The 25,557-nt window shown below is 40.2% G+C and overlaps 1 protein-coding gene across 1 annotated transcript; it reads left to right on the forward strand.

Moving 5' to 3' along the window:
- The first annotated feature begins 13,880 nt into the window (after positions 1–13,880).
- Positions 13,881–24,536, forward strand: pou1f1 (POU class 1 homeobox 1). Its single transcript, XM_061692305.1, has 7 exons — positions 13,881–14,016; positions 15,516–15,677; positions 16,668–16,766; positions 22,759–23,022; positions 23,921–24,085; positions 24,166–24,226; positions 24,302–24,536. Exons 1-7 carry the CDS (start codon positions 13,881–13,883, stop codon positions 24,534–24,536), a joined length of 1,122 nt encoding a protein of 373 aa, XP_061548289.1.
- The last annotated feature ends 1,021 nt before the right edge of the window (positions 24,537–25,557 follow it).

Genomic DNA, 25,557 nt, shown 5'->3' on the forward strand with positions numbered 1-25,557 from the left:
TCACTATCAAGAAGCTTAAACTCCAAAATGTATCAAAGTCTCCTTTTTCATCAGCATAATATAAAAAAATATTGTGGAGGGTGACATTCCTTTGAAAATCCCAGCATTCATTATCTATACAGTACATTCTATTCTCCAATGTCGACCACTGTACATTCTGGGATCCTGATGGACTTACATTTGTTCTTTGCTGAATGCTTTATTCAAACAGGTGATCAACATATTGGGGTTTGTTTGGGAAAATTCCAGTTTTTAGGGTCATATTTTGAGTCTCCGCTCTGACCTTCCTGTGTGGAGTTTAAATGTTCTACCTTTGCTCGTGTGGGTTTACTCCTGTTTCCTCCCGCATTCCAAAAATATACATGTTAGGTTCATTGTAGGACTCTACAATGTGAAAAAGTAACATTAAAATAACAAAACTAACAAGATTTGAACAAAAAATAAACACTAAGTTAATGATTCTCTTTATCCCAACTGTACTTGAAGCTTATTATCTTAAAAACAATAATTGTTTAAATTGACATTTCAGTCGTTTTAACTCAGTCCTGTTTGTTATCCTAACAATTTCCTTCTCCGAAAAATTTGGAACATTCCACAAGTTACATGGTCCACATGAAGTTGCATCATTCAGATCCTCTGGAGGCCACGGGAAGGCCAAAAGTAAGTACACTCATTTCTTTTCCTGTATATTCGATGACATTTCAACTGTGATTGGGGGTTTAGAATGTCAGGACAGTCCTGTTACCTAAATTATTTCTGAACATTATTCATTTAGATTCAAAATACAGTTCTTTGTTGAATCCCTAAACAGTAATGTGCTTAGTCTATATGCTATTAGCATAAACGTCATGGTGTATCTATATTTGGTGTATTTGCTAATTCAATGCTAAAATCTCACCCATGTTACTTTCAGTCCTGTTACTGCAAATGAGGATTTCCAGTGCAATAAAATGATGACATAACAAAATAAAGTTGCCTGAGATAGGCCAATACACATTTTTAGGAGTTCAATATAGTATGTGCACTGTATTATCAGATTTAGAGCAGAAAGAAGTTATTTAAATTGATAGCGAGCGTTACAACAAGCAAATAGCACCAATTCAGAGGACAAACATTTCGTCCAGCATACATGTCACCTGATCAAATATGACCCAAGGTTTCTCACATTTTTATGAAGTGCTTGTAAGTGGAAGCTTACCATCTACCCGTCACGTCCCATTTCGATTTGCAAATACCTGCATGGTCAACCACTCAGGTAAGGGAATTCAATTAAAGATAACGACGCTTGACCACAACCTGTAGGGGTCCTTTGAACGCTTGACGGAGGTCTGTAAATAAACGACTTTTGACCAACAAATATTAGACGGTGACATTTAAGCCTTGAAGAGAGATTGCAATCTGTGTTGTGGGACCTGCTCCGATTTCCTCGAATGGAATGGTTTACCTTTGCCTTTCCAGTTAGTTTTGTTGAATATGTTGATGAAATTAGCTTTTGTATGATATGTTTGCACTGCGGCCGGTGAGTCAGCCGTAGCTTCGAGCAGATGGTTGTCGGAGTGGTGCGCGAGGCACGCTTGATATTCATCAGGAGAGTTGACCTCCGCCGTGATGTGCCCCACTCCCAGTTCACCCTCGCATCATGAATAGAAATGCCAAAACAAGACCAAAAGCCCTTTGCTGCAACGCCCACTTTTCCTCTGTTATGCTCCCGTTGAAGGAAAACAGGCCAGTTGCGATTCTGTCATTAAGGTTTGGCTTAGATTGTGTCATTTATGGTCATTCCTGTTGAATGATTTGGATTTCACCATATGATTTTTGTGATTCAAAACTTGGTTCGCAATAGTTTGTGACTACAAGGTGTTCTTTTTATTTATTTATTTTTTACATCTTTTCGTTACCTAGTAACATAGCCAATTGTCACTCCAATGATCTCAAATTGTATTATTAGTATTATTGTTGTTGTTATTAATATTATTCAAGTTTGTTTTTCTCTTTTTTCACGGTGAAGAATGGCATTCACAAGCAATGAAAAGGGATTTTGTTTGTCAGACATTTGAGGAAATACAATACAAATACACCAAGTACAAAGCATAATTGGACATGACACACGCAAAAAAAAGGGCAAAGAGGAAGGCAAAAAGGTCCGCACATTGAACATTTGTGAACCTTTGTGAAATATATTGTTGGAATTTTCAGAAATCTTTCATTTTTTCAACATTTTTAATGTTGTTTGCCTAGGACAAAAAGTTACTCAAACATTCATATTTCCAATGAACACCCTTTAATAATTGAAAAATATGAGACTACTAATTTGATAATACAACAGAACCTCCAAAGTTGAACCCAATCCATTTTGCAACGCTGGTTGACTTCCAACCTGAATGACTTCCAAATTTCAAAACAACATTTCCCACAAGAAATAATTGGACTTTCACATTGCTAATGTATTGTACTCCACTGGGCAACTAAAAAGGCTATACATTACTGAGCTACTCCTTTCTTCTCTTTAATGTTGTATGTTCTATTTCAGTTCAGCCGTCTACGTGTCGAGTACAGAGGAAGAAATGTCACTTTAAATTCTTCCGTATGTCCTGGATATATGGAGTATTGGCAATAAAAAAAAAAATTGAATGTGGAAAAAAAAAACAACACCCAGTTTCATACTTGTTTCTCTGGTCAGTTCCATGCTGGTTATTATGCTTGCAGCTCCGCGCTATTTAAGTCAGCCATCTCTGGTAGCATTTTCTGGTGGCTTCAAAAATAAGAAAAGGCAAAATGCACTTGTGAAGGTATTTCCTTTAGATTCGTACTGTGCTGCACTCTGAATTGTAAAACGTTTTAAGGAAGGAGCATTACTACACAATGGCTGCCTAGATATTAACGTCTTCTCTCCAAGATGTGCCCCATTACTCTTTTTGTCTTCGGGGAATGCCCTATTTATATAAAACAAAATGTGCATGCTACATCCTGGGTAGTCTAATGAAAGGCTGGTAAAATGCAAATGAGAAGGCAATTAAATGCACTGCACTGCTTTGTTCATCGCAATCGTAAGCAGTGTAAAGAGACCAAGACGTTCTCTAAGCACACACAGACACACACACAATCACAAGTTGCTGATACATCAGAATAAACCCCCCTCATTTTCGTTGACCTCCTCTGTTACAAAACACACACACAGAACGTAAACATAATTAGTGAAGTTTTCTTTAAAGCACCTGGCCTAGCTCCACTTAGCACCTCCCCCTCCCTCCCCACAACACCCTCAATCGCACACACACGGACGCACAAATATGAAAGCCCATATAAATAAACCGCTCAAAGTGCCCCTTATGAAAGTACTCTTGTAAAACTCCTGTACGACAAACTAGCAAGGACGAAGCCAAAAACAGATACAAGAAAACACACACATACACATGCACACTCATAGGCCATTAATGTTATGGGAACAGTGCTGGGTGACACATTCTCACAGGTATCACATCCATACATAGAGTGTACCAGGTGGACACTGTGTGTGTGCGTGTGCGCACGCTTGTTGTCCGTGCGTGTGTGCTCGTGCAAGTGAGACAGAGAGAGAGGAAAAGCTATTGAGGCTTCTTTGGAAATGTAAAAATTGTATTTAATTTCCCTCTGATAATTGTTGCTCCCATTGTGTATTTCTGCAATTACCGGCTTCCTTTGTAATGCACACCGTATCTCAATTAGTCGCTGGGGTGTATAGTCAACTTGAACAAATGAACGCCCCCCCCCCCCCCCCATGATGCATTTTTGTTCCCCACAGGAGAAAAATAGGAAGCAATTGGGTGAGGTAGTTGTAATTACATTTTACTATAGTAATGGTGGTGCAGTTCAGTTTGGTGCATGACACTCATTGAACAAAGAAGAAAAACAGGAAACACAAATGCTTTCAAATGCGCTCTCCATCGTAGCACCTTCTATTTTATTTTGTTGGCCAATATTTTTGTGTTAGGCTTGTAATTTGTGACACCACATGAACTGTACAAACAAAGATGATACCTGTGAGAAGGTGTCACCCTGCTCAGTTCCCACTGCTAGTTGGATTAGTGGCCTGCTGTGTGTGTGTGTGTGTGTGTGTGCGCGCGCGTGTGTCTGTGTGTGTGTGTATGTTTGTGTATCTGGTGAAATATAGTGTATGCTGTACAACCACAGTATGGTTATATACAGCGGCACCTCGAGAGAACGGACCAATTGGGGGCGGGGGGCATCGTCCAATGTAGCCGATTTTCCGTTACATTGAAGCACTTTTTTTTTAGGCCATATGAACCCACATTACTGTACAAATTATTGTAAAATTATTGTTTTGGAGGCTTTTCATAGCCTAAAATGCCCAGTAAAGTGCAAAGGTATTGTAAATAAATATAAAAACAAGGTTGAAGATATTTGAAAGTTTCCCATTTTATCCAAACCGGTGTGCTTGGTCATGGTGACATTGTTGCCGCTCTCTCTCTCTCTCTCTCTCTCTCTCTCTACAGCACAATCGACAATAGATATAACCATCATTACATTTTTGTGGGTTTTTTTTTTTTTGTATATGTGTGACCTGGAAAGATGTCAATCCCATTCTCTGCCTGCTTTGCGCCAGAACGGCAGTAAACAACTTTGGCCAATTCTGGAACTGACAGACTTTGTCAACGGCAGTTTAAGTGACAACCGTTTTATCCGATAGCCGTTACATCGGGGTCCGTTTAACGAACTTCTACTGTATATTTATAACTATACTGTATATCTGTAGCTGTATATTATATGTCTGTTAAACAATGACAAGTATTGTAACATGTAAACATCGTTATCTTTGTCACTAAATTATCAGATGATATTTGAATTATGCAAGGTATTTGCCCTAATCTACCTTTTTTATTTGTTCTTGCTGATGCATTTCCAAGGCTTTTAAAATGTTGAAACTAAGCAGATAAAACTTCCAGCCGAAAATAATATGGGTAGAGCAGTAGCACTGACTGCGGTCGTACAGGTCGCCCAGCAGACAGTTGGCTGCCCTCTCCCTTCACTTGAAGATCTACACGGTTCCCGTTGCCTTGGGAATATCAAGAGAATTCTCCAGGATCCATCACACCCTGGACACAAACTGTTTGAACGCCTGCCATGTTAAATGCTGCTTAAGTTGATCTAATGCACTTTAAGACTGCACTTATGACTTTACACACTCATGTTTATGAAGTGTCTCATGCTTACATATGGTCTCACGTTTACACATTTGCAACAGCTTCACATTAACACCAGCTAAGGGCACCGGTGCAATATGTTGTGTAATTGTGTGAGTTTTAGTTTTTTTAGTATATCTCTATTTATTTTACCTCTCTTTTTTCTCCAGAATGTTTTATCTCCCGAGCACATTTCGTTGTGCAATGTCTCATTGCTACTATGACAATAAAAAGATTCTGATTCTGAAAAATGTCTAACAGATGGCGAGGGCTCCATTGGCAGCCGCTAGCTAAGGCCCAAAACACACACAATGACAATCGGCCTGTTTTTGTGCTGATTTTGCCCGTTCCCGACCAAGCATGTCAAACGCCAGACAATCTTAAATCTTATAAGATTAACCTATAAGATTGGCATTAGGTATGATGTGTGTTAACGGTCCGAAACAGGTCGGGCCCTACAATCTTAAATAATAAATGTGTATATTTACAACCAAACAGAATCTTGATGTGTTGATATTGTGGGAGCATACCACACACAATACAACCAAAACAGTTAAATGCTAGTTTTTTTTTTAATCTTTTTATGAGGAGTCTGTCACAGATAAAAAAAACATTTTAAGGTTCGAAAAGTCTTTATGCGTGTACCAGATCTTCAATCAGTTTTAGCAAATTTACCATTGAAATTGCAGAGGTGAGATTAGACGGAACGATAGCCAATTAGAAAGCTCACTGAAGCTCGCACTAAACGGATTATGTGTGTTCCTTACTTTCCTTATTTTAACCATTTATTTCGGTCTAAGGCTGATTGCATTGGCGACAGAATGGATTGATTTCAATCAGAGACCTTTCACAATGATAGCAGGAGTTACCAATGACCTATTTCCAAATTGCTGATGCGCATCCAAAACTCTGGGGTGCACTGTATGAGTATAGGGCCACAGGACAAGCTCCTGTAGTCGATGAGTTGTGAGTGAAAACGTGGAGACTGCCGATGCGGAGCCAGCGAGGCTCAAAGCTGGTGCTCAATGGTGCACTTCAGAAAGCAGAATTTGCAGACACTGTTAATGGAAATGAGAACTACAATGTTAATCTGCATTACTACTATGATGGCATATAAATTGTCTGCACCAAGCAATTAAAAAATGGATTTGTCCCATTTTCCCTGCTCTTAAAATGTGTCCTTGAGGAAATGGCTGCTCTACTATGAGATGTTTATAATTTAGATCACGGGTGGGCAAACGTTTTCTTCCAAGGGCCGCATACAAAAAAATGGATGTGTGCAAGAGCCACTTTGCCATTCTTCACCTTTAATTTATCTAACACGCTAAAACCAAACCTTCCGTTTAGGTAAAGATAAACAAAACAATTGTATATATTATAGATTTATATGATCGAAAAAAAGCTAAATGATGAAGCAAAAAGTCAAGTATTTTTGTGTGGCCTATGGCCCGGTGCCCGACTGGCATAGATCTGCCTGACCTGTACTACGTAGCAGCACAATCACATCTTCACATTCAGAACCAAAACAAGAGCAATCTGTACTGAGCTGACTTTGACACGGAGCAGGAAGTGGAGAAAGCAATTGTGAGTTCAAGGCGTCTTACAGAATGATGTGTGAATTGTTGAAACTAGGACTGTCTCAATACCACTTTTTGTTCAGACCGAGTACGAGGACAAGTACGTACATTGGAGCACTCGCTGATACCAAGTGCTGATACAGGGGTTCGTCATCCATTTTGCAGAGCATGATTTGCAGTCGCCGTTGTCATGTATGCTTTGAAAGCATCTGAACATTTTTACGAGTACCGAGTACTGTACAGAGGTGCAGTATTAGTATCGGCAAATTTCCAGGGAAACCAGGGAAATGAAATTTGTTCTTATTCTTCTCATCTCCTGTCTTTCACAGTACAGAAAGTAAGTAGTACAATGCAGGCAAATGGGCTGTGTCAATTGTTGATTTTAGTATTTGTAGTGGGCGTCAAAAAAAACCCCCCAAAAAACGGCAGAAATGCCACCCAGACCATAGTTTGGCTCCCCCGTAAATTGCCTCTATACTCTATCTAATGCCTCCATCCAACCCAGCCTTTTAGGGTATGCGGGTATAGGTATGTTCCTTCAGCCTAAAAATGACCACACTTGCAAGCATGTACATATTGTGAATATAGGGTTCAGCAGGGGTCTGTTTCTGTCCCTCAAGGTGCCATCCACACGAGTGGTTTTCAAAGAGTGAGGCACGCCTCCCCCGGAGATTGCCAAAGGTCCTCAGGGGATGTGCAGAAAAAGAATGGAAAATATTTTCAAACATTCATTTTATGATGACTATCTTTGTTCAAGGCAATTTTTTTTCATGTTCCTACAGGAAGAGAGGAGACAGATTCTGGGGTGAGCAGAATCCATCCATCCATTTTCTGAGCCGCTTCTCCTCACTAGGGTCGCGGGCGTGCTGGAGCCTATCCCAGCTGTCATCGGGCAGGAGGCGGGGTGCACCCTGAACTGGTTGCCAGCCAATCGCAGGGCACATACAAACAAACAACCATTGTTGTTTGTTGTTGTGCACGGGGAGAACATGCAAACTCCACACAGGCGGGGCCAGGGATTGAACCCGGGTCCTCCTGACGCTCTAACCAGTCGGCCACCGTAACAAGGGCTGATGTTAAAAGTACTTCTTCTTCAATAAAGCATGAAGCAAGGTTATTTTGGTGTTAAAAACTTTTTGCTAGTTTTGTGGAGTTTGCGGTGGATGGTTAGCACATCTGCCTCACAGTACTGAGGACTGGGGTTCAAATTCCGGCCCCGCCTGTGTGGAGTTTGCATGTTCTCCCCGTGCCTGCGTAGGTTTTCTCCGGGCACTCCGTTTTCCTCCCACATCCCAAAAACATACATTAATTGAAGACTCTAAATTGCCCGTAGGTGTGAATGTGAGTGCGAATGGTTGTTTATTTATATGTGCTCTGCGATTGGCTGGCGACCAGTTCAGGGTGTACGCCGCCTCTCACCTGGAGTCAGTTGGGATAGTAGGCTCAGCACGCTTTCGACCCTCGTGAGTATAAGCGGTACGGAAAAATGGATGGATGGATGTTAAAATCACACAATTTTTGTACCATTACTTTTAAATTGACATATAGATGTGAAATAAGATTCTAAGTAACCCACAATTTAAATGTGAATGTCGGACATATATGTGAATTTCTTCAGGGATATTTCTGAGGATATGTTGTTTCACTGGGTATTTTGAAATACTAAAATGTATGCATTAATTTGAAAAAAAATGTGTATTCCAAGTTAAACATTTGATATGCAGGGCCATGAATTATACGGAGGAAATGTTCGCCTGTTTGTTTCAGTGAAATGTGCAGCAAAACATACTTACTGCATGTACAGTATTAATAATGTACTGTGCAAAAATATGAGGCGTCTCAGTATACCAAAATAATCCTTCGTTCAGCAGCCAGAACAATGATGATCTTTGACTGGAGTGGGAGCAGTTGGCTGAAATGAAAGAAGACTGGGACGTATTTCAAGTATCCCTCTTCGCAGCACACCATCAATTTCTGTCTTTCTATGCAATTATGGCGAGCGATGAGTGAAAGTTGCTGTAGTCAAAAGTAGATACATCTTACATATCAATGACATATGTTTTCCCTTGTATGGAAAGGAGTAGGTTGCATTACGACCTTTGTTAGGGGCTTTCATTTACAGGAACTAACTAGCCACTCTATGCTTAACACAGTCCTACCTTGACTTACAAGACATTTTAAAGTAGCTTGGTTCTTAAAAGTTCATATCCTAGAATGGCTTCCGCCACAAAAATTGATGGGCCTTGTCAGTTTGGGCCTGAATAACAAAAACAATGAAGCACATTTCAAACCACACATTTGTTTTAGCTCACAGAGAAACAGTTCTAAGCCCAAAATTAGCGCAGTGTGCTCGAGCAAGTTGAATCATGCCTGCCACCCACAAGCTATTTTTCACCTGCTGCCCACCTTCCATCAACAATAGTGAAGCAGAGCCCAGGATCAACGCAAATACAGACACAACAGAGAGCACATGGCCGGCCGTGCTCCTCAGCTTAACCTTTGTCCTTCCTGATGAGGCCCACTGTTTTGGCCCGAGAGCTCCGCATTCAGCGCAAGACGGACACCATACGGACACAATGGCAACTTTCTCTTCCGCTCACTCTGAGATAATTGGCTCGCTTGGGATAAACCCGGCCCACAAACAAGTGGAGATGGCCGCACAATGAATGCCAGTTAGTTTTTTATCCGACCTGCTGTGATGTCATGCAAATGGAGGCATCAAGTAAGCCCCCTGAGACGCGGACTGTTGTGCTTCTTGCAAGCCCTTCAGCTGCTTTGCACCAGCTGCCTGACCGCGCCACAGCAAATCGCTCACTATCCTGCAATTCAGTTGATTAGATTATTTTATTTGCATGAAAACGGAATCCATTTTTTATATTGTATTATTCTAATCATATGCAGTAATTCCGGTTTATTGCTGAGGTTAGGTTCTGGATCACCCCTGCAATAGGTAAAATCAATGAAGTAGCGACTAAATTTAAAAAAAAATCATTTATACATATTTTAAGCCGTATGAACCTCCCCAGAATCTTATTAATCTTCCCCATCAACCCCTCTACCATACTCTTACAAACACTTTTTATACTCTTAAACATCTTTTAAACTCTTAAACATACAGTCATGCAAAGTAGCATAGTATTTTTTATTTTTTTCCCCCCCAGTTTTAATGGTTTAGGCTAGGAAGTAAATTGTGCGTGGCGGCACGGTGACCGACTCGTTAGCACATCCACCTCACACTTCTGAGGACCGGGGTTCAAATCCCAGCCCCGCCTGTGTGGAGTTTGCATGTTGTCCCCGTGCCTGCGTGGGTTTTCTCCCCGCACTCCGGTTTCCTCCCACATCCCAAAAACATGCCTGGTAGGTTAATTGAAGATACTAATATTGCCTGTAGGTGTGACTGTGAGTGCGAATGGTTGTTTGTTTGTATGTGCCCTGCAATTGGCTGGCAACGAGTTCAGGGTGTACCCCGCCTCTCGCCCGACGATAGCTGGGATAGGCTCCAGAACGCCCGCGACCCAGGTGAGGAGAAGCGGAACGGAAGATGAATGAATGAATGAATATGAAAACAAATCTGAAATAGGTGAACTGTGACATAGAGAGGAGCACTGTATTTGACACGGAGGTAAGTTATACTGTACGTCAGCGACATATCTATCTATCATATCTATATAACTTGAGTTACAAGTTTAATTCCTTCCATGACCACATTCGTAACTCAGAACACTTGTATCTCAAATCATCTTTCCCCCATTGAAATGAAAGGAAATGCCCTTGATGTGTTCCAGCCCCCCTTTAATAAGAAAAATAGCACTCTACTATATTGTACTCTACGGGCATACAGCTATATAATAGGCAGGCCGCCAGTTGCCCGTCCCTGATTTAGCGTCTTCAATTCATCTTAATTAACATGTACATTTTTGGAATGTGGGAGGAAGCCAGAGTATCAGGAAAAATCCCACGTAAGAACATTCCTACACCACACAGAAATATCGCAGCTGACATTCGAACACTGAAGCTCAGAACTTTAGGATTGTGCTAACCACAAGGTTACCGTGCATCCACCCCCGCACCCCCAAAACCCACATTTTTGTAATGTTACTAAGTTTACCAATCGTAACTAAAATGGATCTTAGACAGCAAGAGAAACATACATCATACAGTTTTCCTAGTCTTCCAAGAGGTCATTCTTTTTCAAACCAGTCATGAAATGTAGGCAAAAAGCTCTCCGCTCTGGACAGCAGACTAAGTGACCTATTTTATATAATGAACCAAAACCTTAGTGGAACGTGGTGGTTCCAGAGTTGCGCCACTGTTACACCAACTAAGTGACAAGAAGAACAAGAAGCCGAGCTCAGAGGGGCGACACGCTTCAGCCTCCTTTTCGGCTGGGACTTTTAAATGACTGCGTTTCCCAGTGCAGCCGTGACTTCAGACCTTCTGCAGAGTGATGTGGTCTGCAGCTGGAGGCAGATCCCGAGGTCACGGCACCGAGGGAGTGTGCATTATCAGTGATTCACCTTTCCTCTGTTGCTGCAGCTAATTAAGCTCTACAGGGATAATGGCCGTCTTGCTGCCAAGAAGAGGTGCTTTAACAGGGATTTGAATGCAATGTAGCATGTGTGGTCGAACCCACCCATCCATTTTCCTTCCCGCTTATCCTCACTAGGGTCGCGGGCTGCTGGAACCTATCCCAGCTACCTTCGGGCGGGAGGCGGGGTACACCCCGAACCGGTCGCCGGCCAATTGCAGGGCACATAGAAACAAACAACCACTCGCACTCACATTCACACCTACGGAAAATTTAGAGTCCTCAATCAACCTACCATGCATGTTTTTGGGATGTGGGAGGAAATCGGAGTGTCCGGCGAAAACCCACCCAGGCAGGGGGAGAACGTGCAAACTCCACACAGATGGGGCCGGGGATTGAACCCGGGTCCTCAGAACTGCGAGGCAGATGTGATAACCAGTCACCCATTGTGCCGCCTGTGGTCGAAGCTCTTTTTTAAATCTCCGGGTCCTGCTACACTGATAAAACGTTGGCGCCATTATCATTTTTCATAACACTGGGCATTGTGCACACTGAGCAACATCCAAAGAGTACAGAGAGTGCTAGACAGGTGATAGATTATAGATACTGTCGGTGTTAACGAACTCAACAACTAGTAAACAAAGTGCAGGGGCACAGTGAAGCTTGGATGGTTGTAATAGACGCTAGTGTTGACGCAGCAACAACAACAACAACAACAACAAAATGTCCATGCAGGGGCATCACTAGTAAAGAGCATTAAAGTAGATGAACCAAGGTTGCCATGGGAATGACACAGGCACATTCGCCTTATAACAAGCCAGTGTGCTATTAAGAGGTTAACACTTTTGAAAGGCTTTCAGCCATCAAATGTTATTAATAACTAAAAGTTCACATTTAAACGCAATCTGTTCAGGGAGGCAGGACAATTTCATATTCCCATAGGAAATAATGGAGATGTAACGTTGACGTACAAATTGAATTTGTTCCTCGACCACGCTTGAAACTAAAAATATTTCCATCACAAATCATCTTTTCCCCATTGAAAAATCCGTTCCAGTTCCCCCCCTCCCCCACAACAACAAAAAAGCTTTGTTTTTGAATAAAAAATAAAGCACTCTATCATATTGTACCTTTATAAAAACATACAATAATGACGATTAAATCAAATGTAAAGAATGAAACCATTTTTGCTACATTTTTTGGGTTCAATTCAATGCACTATGTGCTGTTCCTCCGTGTGTGTGTCGGTACCCTGGCCTCCTGGGGGCGGTTTCATCCAGACATAGAGACACATGTGAAGAAGAGTTTCACAACTGACTCAGCAAGATGCAATAATACTTGTCATTCTTGTCAGTCTCCAGGTCACCCGCGACCTGGTGTAGTGAGGATAAGCGGTATAGAAAATGGAAGGACGTGTGTATGTACTGTATGTATGTAGCGAGTTTCACACTGTGGCCACATTCAGTCACGTTTAACTGAATCAATATTTGTATGATTATTTATCATTTTCCTCTCTTTGGCTCTCTCTAAATCGACACTATGTCAATTTTAGCCTCAGCAGGGAGCCATAATACAGCGCTCCATTTGGATCTCAGCTTTCACAAAGAAGTGTGTGTGATAAGGGCAGGGCTTGATGTCATATTCACTGGTGTGTTGTGTGTCGAGAGGACCTTAAGAAATATTATCCTAAAAGTGTTTTTAATCAGTCTTATTTGTTTCCAATGATTGATTTTTTTTCTTCTTTTGGCAAAAACTAGTTACTTCCGAAAAAGATTCAAATCATTATCATAAAAAGAAAATATGTGTGTTTCAAGTTGTTGAAGGCATTGATTAAGGTGTTGAATAACGATAAATGATATCAGGGATTAATGAATTTTGTGCCATATCTGCTCACCTCATTCGGCGCAGACATATTAGCACATTCAAATCAAATCAAGCATTTGCTATATTGGACTCCACTCCTTGTACGTCGCCATTACAGCCGAACCCTTTAATCAGGCGCAGGGGATGCAGCGTCGGGAGGGAGCGAGGGTCCAGCGAGATCAGGTTTCCCTGCCGCTCTGTACCTTAATCCTGGATTTGGAGACTGGATAACAGAAAGGCAGGTACGGAAAAACACAATAACAGCAGTGGCATGGGATTGGCAGCTGGAGATTGATGTGAAAGAAGGGGCCTCCTGGGGTGGAGTGAGGAGTAGCTGCAGGTTGGCGGGGGGTATAAATACCTGCAGGAGGATGCAAAGTCTCCAGGGGGTGACAGACACTGACCTACCTGTTGGTAGGATAGAGGAAAAGGAGCTGGGGCATGGATGCTTGAGGTGCTTTAGAAGTTTAAAGTGAAACTCACTTGGATGTAGAGCGCAGCTTAGTGTTTATTTTGGGGAGATAAAAGTCATCCACATCCGAATTGCGGCCACCTCAAAAGTTGAGGGTGAAAGGAACAAGAACATGTCGCATATGAAGTACAGCCAGGCACGCTGAAAATGATATATTAGTAAAGCATGAGAATTAGAAGAAGGGGATGATGACTTGAGACGGTCGGGGAAGTTACGACAGCAGATAAAGTGGACCGCATCAGACTACGTGAGGAGGCCAAATGGCGTCTCAGGCATTCGGTGTTGACTCTTTCCCGCCTCTGGCGGGAGACTCTCATCTGCCAATTTTCATGCACCACAGCTCTGCCAGTGACTGCCTGCCAAGCACCTCCCACGGCCACAGCATGGTCTCTGCAGGTAAGTGGGCCTATCAGTCTGGAACGCTGACATGATTCTTTTGGCCACTATGCACTGATGTACTTGCTTTGACGCATTCTTTTTGAGGTTATCACCATTAAAGTTGCAATATGAAGTAACATCAGGAAAAAAATGTATACTGTACAGTATATGAGACTATTCCCTTTAGTATATTTTTGCAATGAATATGTTCAGCTGTTTGTTTTTAGTTTATTTTAGTGTGGATGACTGGAGTTGAAACATCAGCCTCACAAGTTCTTTGACTAGGAGTTCAAATCCAAGCTCTGGCCTTCCTGTATGAAGTCAATCAATCAACCAAACTTGCTTTAGAAAAGAGCTTTTCATAGGAAAAAAAACGCAGCTGAAAGTGCTTTTCATGGTTAAAATCAACCCCATCCTGCCACTCATCTACACACACACAAGATAAAAATAACATGATGGCCTATGGCGTATCTCTGTATGCAATGCAGTACAGTTGAACATCATTGCAAACAATTACTGTACTAATAAATTTCTTACATTATATCTCTTTTGACTGGAAAGAGACAAGGCACGTTGCCATTGTGCCATTTTTCCCTGTGTGGGCTTGCTTGCGGTCATAATGTTGCAGCTTATACAGCACGCACCGCCATGGCAGACGCATTCCTTCTGTGACAGTTGCGTTCTCCTCCAGCACAGAGGCAGAAATCAAAGTAATGTCGCAAAATGCATCCAATCAGGTAGTTCAGCCCAGTCATCTCAGTGCATTGCAACGTTATTCCTTTCACAGTCAGGCATTGTGGAGAACGGTTTTTCAGGTATTTTTGTTTGTGGTAATTGATATAGAACGAATGAACTGATTTCATTTATATTATGCTAAACATCTCATGCATATAAAAACTGTGAGATTAACAATTAAGCAGTAAAATGTACAATACTATACAGTATGATCATTGCAGCATTCTCTTGATGTTTCCATGTGTACTCCGCGGGACAGTTAGCGTTTGAACAATGAGCTTTTGTTGAGTTACCACATGCAGTGCTGTATTAAGTCATCAATGCTGCGGCGTGTGTATACATTTGGGGGGGGGGGGTAAGACATTCATAAAGAAGCCCTGCAATGTAAAACTATGCATCTCCCCCTCATCATAGTATTACACCTTCACTCTGCATTTGAAAAAAAAACATTTCCCCCCCCCCATGAAAAGTTAACAAATTATTCAATTATTCAAGTACTATTGCTTCCCAAGAATGACTTTGCTTATGCATGAGTATTTATTGTGCATAGGCAGTTGTCAAAATATAAGTGGACATACACAGACGCACATTTCTTTGTTATTGTAACATTATTGTCAGAAAAGACACACAGTGTGGTCTCCTTTAAGTCCAAATATGTAAAACTAGAAATGCATATCCCATCAGGATGAACAAAAGGTTATGTTCACACAAGAGCAGCTATTACTGCAGTTGCTTTTAGGGTCGCGGGCTGTTTTATTCCTTGTATGTTTGTTTCCTTTTAGTGTCATCCGGGCTGTCCCTGGGTCAGCCCTCCAAGCGTTCCCAAATGCAACTATCCACCACCTCCCTGGCAAACCCTCTTGGCAACAGCCCCCCCAGCCTCCACTACCCTGTCACCCCGTGTCACTACAGCAACCAGCAGGCTACCTATGGCATTATGGCAGGTAGGTTGGCAGTATGCTCACTTCTCAATTAAAACTGAGGTTTAAATGAGAACAATATGGTAAAGAGATTTTTTTTCATAGTGTTTTTGGAATGTTGTGTAGACTATTGTATATTTGGGTTGAGAGTATTGTGCAACTTGTGTCCGGTGTAGACTTTGCTGGAGAAGCTCATTTTCTTGAAAAGCTCACGCAACAATAACACTGTGTTGCGACATTTAGGAATAACTGTGACATACTTGCGCTCACTTTTACAAAAGATGCTTTTTGTGTGTGTGTGTTTAGATAGGAAGGTTAACGCAGTTGTTGTTTTTAAGACCTCCACATCTCCACTCAAAAGTTGGTCATTTCATCTCTAAAACAGTACTGTCCTATAAATTAAAACAAAATCTACATTAAAAGTACATTGTTTAGCACTATAGATGTAAGGGGTTATTTGCACTGCTTAAAGTTTCTAGGGTTCCCTGCTCACAAACATACAAACAAAAGGTGATGGAAACAAAAGTCTAAACACAGCGATCCTCCATTCATCTAAGCGAGGTACAAACCCACAAATGATGGGTGAAAACCTATAAAAGAGAGAAGATATTAAAAACAAGTATAGTTAAAGCCTTAAATTATTCCTACTACAGACTTTAAACACGTTAAAACTTACAAAGTAACAAAACGCAATTTTAAACCTTTTGTATTTGAACACAAACAATTGCAAGCAACACATGTATAGAAAACATGCAATAATAATGGAATAGAGATTTTTGAAACATTTGTTTTTATAGTTTACATTGGGAAGGTATACAGTACTTCACACCTGGCGAACACAGCCTGCACCTTGGACACAGAATTTTGGGACAGAACAGTTAATGCTTATCTATATATGACAACCAGCTGGATGGAAGGATGCCATACTAGCAATGAAAACATTATTTAATAGCAATTATGATTGTCTTGAGTGTGACTAAAGGTGCCTGCCTCTATGTCTTTCTTACACCACAGCTCAGGAGATGCTCTCTGCAAGTATTTCTCAGACTTGTATCCTGCAAACATGTGGCGTCCCTCCACCTAACATGGTGAGCGCTGCAAACCCGCTGCAAGGTAACCATGACGCAGTTTCATCAGTTTATCTACAACGAGCAGTGCACTTGTTTGTTTTGAATTAAATCAGTGGGAGCTCTATGCTTGCCATTTGTGACCATCTCAAGTCCTTTTTTTTTTCTTTGTTTTTAATTCATTTTAATTTGTGCATGAATAATGCAAATGTAATGAAACTTCCCAACGGTGGGGATTTTTGTATGATTTTGTAATTTACAACTTCAGCTCTTATTGTTTACATCAAATTTTACCTTTTGGCCAATTGAAATGCATTACAAAATGTGTTATTTACTGGATTTAATTAAATACAATTACAGTAAAATGGGCTTCAGTCTACACTTTATTGTTTTAACAAAATTACATCATCTAAAATTTGGGGGACCAGGGACCAATATTCTTAGTTTCCGTAAGAGACCTTTAATGGCACTGCACTCCGGTGGAGCCAATGAGTGACGCAATTTAAATTTGAATAAGCCTGCTGACCATGGAGGAGAATTATATTTCATTTAAGAAGGGGAAGCTGCTAAATCTACTATTAGACTAATATTAGCAGTTCAGTATAAGAAAAGTTGGTGGAACTGAAGATACATAAAAATGTCATGTTTGAGGTTGTTTTATAACTTGTAGTGTGCAAACAAACTGGAATTTGAATGGTTAAAAAATAAAACTGCAGGAATATTTTGTCAGTTAAAAAACAATAACCTTTATTTTTTTAAAAAGGACACAATTTTATTTACATTTTTTTTTTTTCAAATTACAGACTGTCTTTATGTGGCCAAAAACGGCAAAGAGAAAATTAAAAGGGTGAGAAAATCTAACAAGCCCTGAGCGATAAATGTTTACATTAATTTCAGAGCTGACTACAGTACCTTGCTTGGTGCTCATGTTCGAGGTTTTTTTATGAGCTACATTGTAAAAAAAAAAAAAAAAACAGGTAGAACAATTTGTTATTGAATTATTGGCTGAATAGTTTTAATCAAATTCACTTGGAATAGTTTTAATCAAATTCACTTCAAAGTAGAATATGCTATGTTCAAAATTTTAACCAACAAAACCTTTTGTGTGTGTCAGAGACCCGAACAAACATTGTTCATTTGGAATGATTGTCTTTATACTCTTGCCAAACATTGTGTTATTTACAGTTACTTTCCTGCAGACTGCTGTAGGTAGGTGTTGATGGCTACTGTGAGTCAGCCCTACACATTCTGCACTTGCCTAAACGTAAATAACACTACAAAGGTTGATAGAATGTTTCTCCGATGGGGTTTTTTATAAATCAACATAGCAGTTCTGTTGCTGTTACTTCTCATGTTGCTTTAAAACATCAATAGTGCAGTTCAACAATATTACAAATGATTTGCAGTATAAAACAGTGCACTTCTACACCACTGCATACTATGGCCACAATAATAAACATTTTGTTAAATTAACACTTGAATATTATTATTTTTGTAAGCCTTGGATTTCTGATACAGCTTGTAAATTGGATCTGATCTAATGAAATGTCCAATGGGTGCAGAATTCACCAGACATACTGTTAATACTCAGAAAAGGGAAAGAAAGAGAAGAACTGTAGCAGTCGAAGTCAGACGCTGTAATCATGTGGAGCAGATGGAATATGACCTGAAGCTGGAGGTCAAGTACAATTAACATTTACCAAAGCGGTGATAACGTTGATTCTTTTAAGAGGAGAGACGGCCGGTAAATATTATCTGGAGAGCTCAAATGAAGGTGAGGCCGAAGTGACTCAATGAATTGTTACGTTCACTGTGTCAACGTCCTGCACAGAAATATATGACATCATTCACCATCATCAAGATCAAATGTCCCCTCAAACAAGGAACATGAGGACGAGCAAATGATTTCCACTGGGTTTTTCGTGGCTTTTATTCCCACTACTGTAACAATAATAACGTGATTGGATGTAACAATTGAAAGACTGAGCAGATATTGAAAAGAAGGTCAGAAACACATTAAGTGGATTCAAGTTCAAGTGATAAATTGACTCTGAACAGTCAAACAAATTCAGTGGTAAAAAAAAAAAAAAAACATTTTAAAAAATCACCATACAAGTGAGGCGTAATAGAATGACTTAGTTCTGAAATTTTGATGAAATAAGCAATGAGCACATCATTTCACTGGGTTATTTATAATATATGGTATAATTTCAATCTCCCTTTTACCCTAAACTGATGTGAGAAGCAGTGTGTAAATGGTTGAAACCAACAACAGCAGCATAAATGTAACAAACGATGGCAGCCATCGAAGCAGTCCACGGTATAACCATTCTAAGCCTTACTTTTCACACGTCTTCCGGCAAGTAACGACACTCGACTTTTCTCGCTCGTCAAGACTTCCAAAATTGGAGGTGGCGTGTCGAACTTCAAGAGGAGAAGCTCGGCTCTTGTCTCTTTTGGGAGACGACGGAAACAACAGCAAAGTTGATCTGTGGGTTATACCGAGGAAATGGAATTTAGCGAGTCTGTCCACTCATGTGTGTGTTGGAATATGGAATAATTATATTTGGTCTGGTCAGTTTGAGATTAGATAGATTAGCTAGCTAGCTAGCCAGCTAGCTGACCTCGGCCTCGGCTCGCTAGGTAGCTAACTAGCCAGCTAGCCACACAGAAAGATAGCTTTGTCTACTAAAAAAAAGGTTTAACCTTTTCTCTAAATCAGAAGGGCCGACGTGCGTCTGTGTCGTCCAATAATGACTCAGGCGACTGGGCAGATTTCATATTCACCGTCCACCAAAAAGATTTAACAAGGCACGGCACAACTTTAAAGGTAACAGTCTCGACACCGGTCTGCAGCAGGTTCGGCTCCCGGAGAAGACTCAAGACCTTATTATCTTGTCTTCGACCGTCAACTAGCATCTCTGCAGGTTCACTGAAAACTCTAAATTGTCCATAGCTGTGAATGTGAGTGCGAACGGCTGTTTGTTTATTTTCGCCCTGCAATTGGCTGCCGACCAGCCGAGGGTGCACAGCCTCTCACCCAAAGTCAGCTGCGATAGACTCCAGCTCACCGTGACCATCATGAGAACAAGCGCTCGAGAAAGTGCATGGATAGGTTTGCCTTTCATGAGATGTATTACCGGTGTGTCCAATGTATTACTTGAAAAGATAATTGCATATGCATTGATCTTAACAGAGTTTGGTCTGCAACTAATGTGTCACTGCATATGCCTGTTGCTGCTATACTGACAATGATTAAGACATGTACCGGTAATCATAAGTAACGGGTTGCTCACCTTTCTGATATTCTAGGATTATTTGGAGTTTGTAACATCAGTGGTGAAGGACACAACTCAGACCAGGTTTGGAATGAAACATAGCCACAGCAAATGGAAGGAGTGTCTGCTGGCACTGCGATCGAGATCCCCACGAGCCCCAGAAAAAAAAAAGTCTCGAGCGAGGGCAATATGCATGATCAAAAGAGCCCAAATTCACTTTCTTCACTCTTCCAACCTTATGTCTGGTAATGCATTGCCCTCGGCATTGTGGGAAACAAAGTTTTTAAAAAAATTTAATAAAAAGAAAAGAGAACATTGAGAACGCATTGATCGTTTCATTTCAAGGCTCAGAAACTTCAGAGGATGTGCAGTAGTTTGAGAGAAATAAAGCAGAAAATTTACTTCGATCTTTTTTTTCTTCGATCTTTTTTTTCCCCATGAGTTCCTGTGCTGAGAGAGGAGACAGTCCGGAGTGAGCTGAAAAACTCCAGTTGGCAAACATTAAAAACATGAACATAGGATCTTGCGATGGTAATTTAAAAAAAGAAACAATGTGCTTGGTATGCACTGAAGAATTATTTTGGTGTCAGAACAGAACTTGATTCTCTCAAAATTTAACTTAGTTTCTTTTCTTCTTCTTTTTTAAATGTATGTATTTATTTATCTTTAAATGTTATGTGTGTTAAATGTTCAGCCAGGTTCTCCTCATGCTTGCGTGGATTATTCCCCCGGGTACTCTGGGTTCCTCCCACATTCCAAAAACGTACATGTTCGGTGAATTGAAGACTAAATTATCCATAGGTGTGAATGTGAGTGTGAATAGTTGTTTGTCTATTTGTGCCCTGCAATTGGCTGGTGACCAGTCCAGGGCGTACCCCACTTTTTGAACAAAAGTCAGTTGCGACAGCCTCCAGTTCACTTGGGACCTTAATAGTGGTACAGTGTCCCCCAACATGAAGTGAAAATGAACAATTGACGTCCCCCTACAAATATTATTAATGGCCTATGGTGCCAAATCACTTCTTTTTTCTATTAGAAAGGGCTATGGCCTGACTAAAGGAACCTCCTCCCTTCACTTCAACATACTTCCTTGGTACCAAGATGGCAGCGAAGCAATGCTTTTATATTACATGAGACATGGCTTTAGCCTGAACACAAAACGGCAAATAGGTGAGTTTTTCAGCAAAAACGCGAAGGATATGTGCCCCCATCTCCCCCCACACCCCAAAAATTGGCAAATAAGTTAATTTGCAAATCACTGTAAAGAAAATAGATGTGAAGATGGGGAATATATATATATATTTTTTGACATAACATTGTGTGTACAGGTATGAAGAAAAAGAGAAAAAAATTCTAAAATGTTGCATTTTAGTACTTATGCGGTACTCATGTGAATTATTGGCTGAATAGTTTTAATCAAATTCACTTCGAAAAATAGGTATTGACGTCTATAATGGAAAGATAATGTCACGTATTGTTGAACAGGTAAATTGTTCCGAATAAAAGTCCGAGTAGAAGTTTAATCAGGTATGGATGTGTCAAGGATAATGAATAGATGCTCAAATGGGTTTCCATATATGGATGCATATTTACACATATTTGCCACTCAATGAGGTACGCCGGCAGAATTTAACAACAGCCAAAATATTAGAAATGTGAACGTGCCGAGGTTGGATTGTCTGTCATAAAGCTAACAATAAAACAAACTTATGCCGTAGTGGAAAACAACAAGATGAAGTCTGACACTGCATCACAATGCTGCTGCTGTTTGAATTCCTCTATCTACATGAGAGAGCCATAATTAGAAATGAATTATTATTATTTTTTTTACTCATTATATGTATTAGATGTCGTGGATTGCACCTCATGTGGCCACTGAGTGCATCGTTACTGTCTTCAGATGTGAGGCAACATAGTGCACCACAGCCTGACCAACACAGGAGGCCAGCATTGCATCATCTTGGAAAAAATAAGAAAAAACTCCCATTACATTATTCATTTTCGTGAATGGAGACGGTCTCAGCTCTTCAGTACGGCAGTAATATTAGTCTCAGAGGATAAAAAAAGATATGCCCGTGATCTTGTTATATTGTCTGTCTGCATGTGTTGCTGCACCGTTTTGTTCAGATGTAACGCTACCACATTGGTGCTTTTTGTTAGACTGTGAATGTTTATCAGTCCAGGTTAAAAACTCTTCTTTTTCCTCATGCTTTTTAGAGCATTTCCACATTTAAATGATATTTCTTGCACTGTATGCTGTATTAATTGTACTTTTTTCTCTCTCTTTGTTTTAAATTTTGATAAGCTTTTTTAAAATAAATTTTTTAATCATGTAAAGCACATTGAGTTACCTTGTGTGTGAAATGCGCGATATAAATAAATTTGCTTTGCTTGGCGTTTCCATTATGTGTTAGCATTAATCGAGTCTACTGTAATGCAAAAAAACAAATTGAAGTTATTTTTGTTTTATTTTTAGATGCATGTTTAGTTTCAGTAAAATCCAACTAGGAGCGGGGGAAAAAAACAACCTTGAAGCCTCTTTTTTGAAGACTTGTTCATTAATTCTATCTGCAAAACTGCTGAAGCAAAAAACAAAAACATCTCAAGGCACCACTGTAGCTCACTATCAGGTCACAATTTTAGAAACCATCAAAAGTAAAACACTGCATGCAACAGTGCCACAACATCATCAGTGTCTCTACTGGTCTTTCAAAGTCCTGTTGACTCGTACCAATTTCCCTACCTTGCCTTTCTGTCCAGGTTCACTGACTCCATGCCTGTACAAGTTTCCAGATCCCGGTCTGAGCAGCAGCTCGTGTGCATTAAGTCACGGTTTCTCCTCACTGCCCTCGGCCCTCCTGATAACTGACGAGGCCCCAGGAGGCCCCTCTGTGGGCGAGATGAAAGTCAACATCCAGAGGAAGAGCATCCGGGAGCTGGAGGACACCCCCGCTATGGACTCCCCGCAGATTCAAGAGCTGGAGATGTTTGCTAATGACTTCAAGATAAGGAGGATCAAACTTGGTGAGGATCTGATGTGATGAACAGTGTTACTGTCCCACGCCCTCTTGTGGTATGGCCCACAAGTAACTAAAATTATAATGGCTGAGCTGGAGATTTGTTCACGCTGTTCTTTTTATGTCCAGCATACTAGTGACCTCACAACCTGCTTAATGTAGATTTTGTTTCCTTCCCAACAGATGTTTCTTTTTAAATTGAACTTTTCATGATATAGGTTGTATTTATGTTTTTTTTTTTTTTTTTTTTTTACCATTGGGGAAAAAAATGGTATTCAAACAGGTGCGTTTACTCTGTAGTATATTAACTGCTCTTACAAAATCATCTTCACCATTAAAATAAATGGAAATCTCCGGAACAACAGCTCGTATCTCCAAAAACCATATAAGCCTGAAATTGTATCAAACTCTATATCGTTTATATTCTTGCTGGAATATTTGTGCTTTGTGCTACTTTGATGAATATTTACATACTGTTGATTTGAATAGCCTACTACACATTTGAACATGTCAAGGCACCATATGGCGCTTTCTGTATGAGACCGATTAATACTATGTACAGTACAACATGATGTATTAAAATAGAGGCTGTCCCTAAAGTCTGGACACAGGCAATTGACAGCAATGTGGAGTAATTACAAGTTCACTTGAATCTTGCAAAGCACATCAACCTTTACCTTACAAATGCGGAAAATTACACTGAAGCTGTTATTTCTTAATATTCCAATTGAATAAAATGTAATTTCTTTAAGTATGCAGTACGTATTTTTGCCTGCATGTCCAGCCTACAGGAATACCCTCGCATACAACTTACACATTTATGACTCCACAGGTGTAAAATTGCACAAATGTTGTCCCATTACATTTTTCTTTGTGTGTGCGTGCGTGTGTGTGTCCACTACTAGGCTACACTCAGACCAACGTGGGTGAGGCCCTCGCCGCCGTGCACGGGTCAGAGTTCAGTCAGACCACCATCTGCCGCTTTGAGAATCTACAGCTGAGCTTCAAGAACGCCTGCAAACTGAAGGCCATTCTGGCCAAGTGGTTGGACGAAGCTGAGCTCGCTCGAGGTGAGCCCGTCGCCGATTCCTCCTATTGCTTTAGTCACCTCTCATTATCTAGATCACCTTCTTCTCACATCCCCCCTCAGCTCTGAACAGTGATAAAATTGGAATAAATGAGCGGAAGAGGAAAAGAAGAACAACTATCAGGTAAGAATTGTTTTAATCTGCCCGTGACTGGAGCTTTTAAATAGTTCTTTATTCTCTGCTTGATCCTCAATGCAGCCTGGGAGCTAAGGAGGCTCTTGAGCACAGCTTTGTCGAAAAAAGTAAGCCATCTTCCCAGGAAATAGCCCGGATAGCCAAAGGACTCCACCTGGAGAAGGAGGTGATCCGGGTGTGGTTCTGTAACAGGCGCCAGAGGGAGAAACGGGTCAAAACCAGCCTCAGCTCCTGCTTGGCCAAATTAAGTCCAAACTGCATAGCCCAGATGAGTAAAACACACCAGCCACTGATATAAATAATGGATAAATTCCTGATATGTCAGTTTTAGTTTGCCAGTCAGTAGGACAAAAAGAGTCAGTTGAAATTTGAAAACAGGAAATTAAAAAAATAAATAAAACAAGATTGAGGTAGTTAGATAAGCACTTTTCTTTTTAGTTAGCAGAGGTCCTTGTTGTAGCATGAATGAAAATACATATATGTTGGTTAAATGTCTAATTTGCAGGAATATTTGCTTTTGCAATATGGTCAATTGTCAGCTAAAGTTGAAGTTTTTTTTTTTTTTTTTAAATACTAAATTTGTATGTTTTCATTTATAATTCACAAGTTGTTTATGTATTTATATATTTGTCAGTAGAGATGCAGTTTTTATTTCACTAATTAGAATTATGATGTTGTACCAGATAAAATAGCTAAACTCTGGCAACAAATTATTTATTCAGATTTAATATATTATATGCCAAATTCGTGGGTTTTTAATTATAGTTTGAGCACAAACATTCTTGTTTAATATATTTTGGGTTGTTGTGATATAACAACTCCACAGGTGCCTGCAGTGTAAGCTTGTGAGTTGATACAAGGTATTACCTAGAGAAATTAGCTTCAGTGTCATACTGGTGAAAGCATCAGTTGTGATTCATAAATCTAACCAGAGGACAGGTACCAAACTGGCAGTAATTTATTTTTAACTGCAGTAAAGTCACATCTTTCAACACATTTATTTTGTAAAGGATAAAAAAAAAATGTTGGTAGAAACTTGCAGCTGTCTTTAAAATGCCTTGAGTTTTATATCCTTACTATTGGTACTTTTCTAGCTAATTTCTCCAAAGTGACCAAATAAAAGAAATCTGAACGACTTCCAAATTGTCTTTCTTCTGTATGTACATATGTGTATATAATGATGCATTTGAGGGCAACTGCTAAAGCTATAAAGATAATTAATTCTAAACGCTCATTCATTCCAAAATATTTATGAAGGCCATCTGTCGGTTAAAAACGTTCAAGTAAAAAAAGAAAAAGAACAAAAATCCTGTTGGATA

This window comes from Phycodurus eques, chromosome 12 (assembly GCF_024500275.1).
Source record: "Phycodurus eques isolate BA_2022a chromosome 12, UOR_Pequ_1.1, whole genome shotgun sequence".
In the NCBI taxonomy this organism is placed as follows: domain Eukaryota; kingdom Metazoa; phylum Chordata; class Actinopteri; order Syngnathiformes; family Syngnathidae; genus Phycodurus; species Phycodurus eques.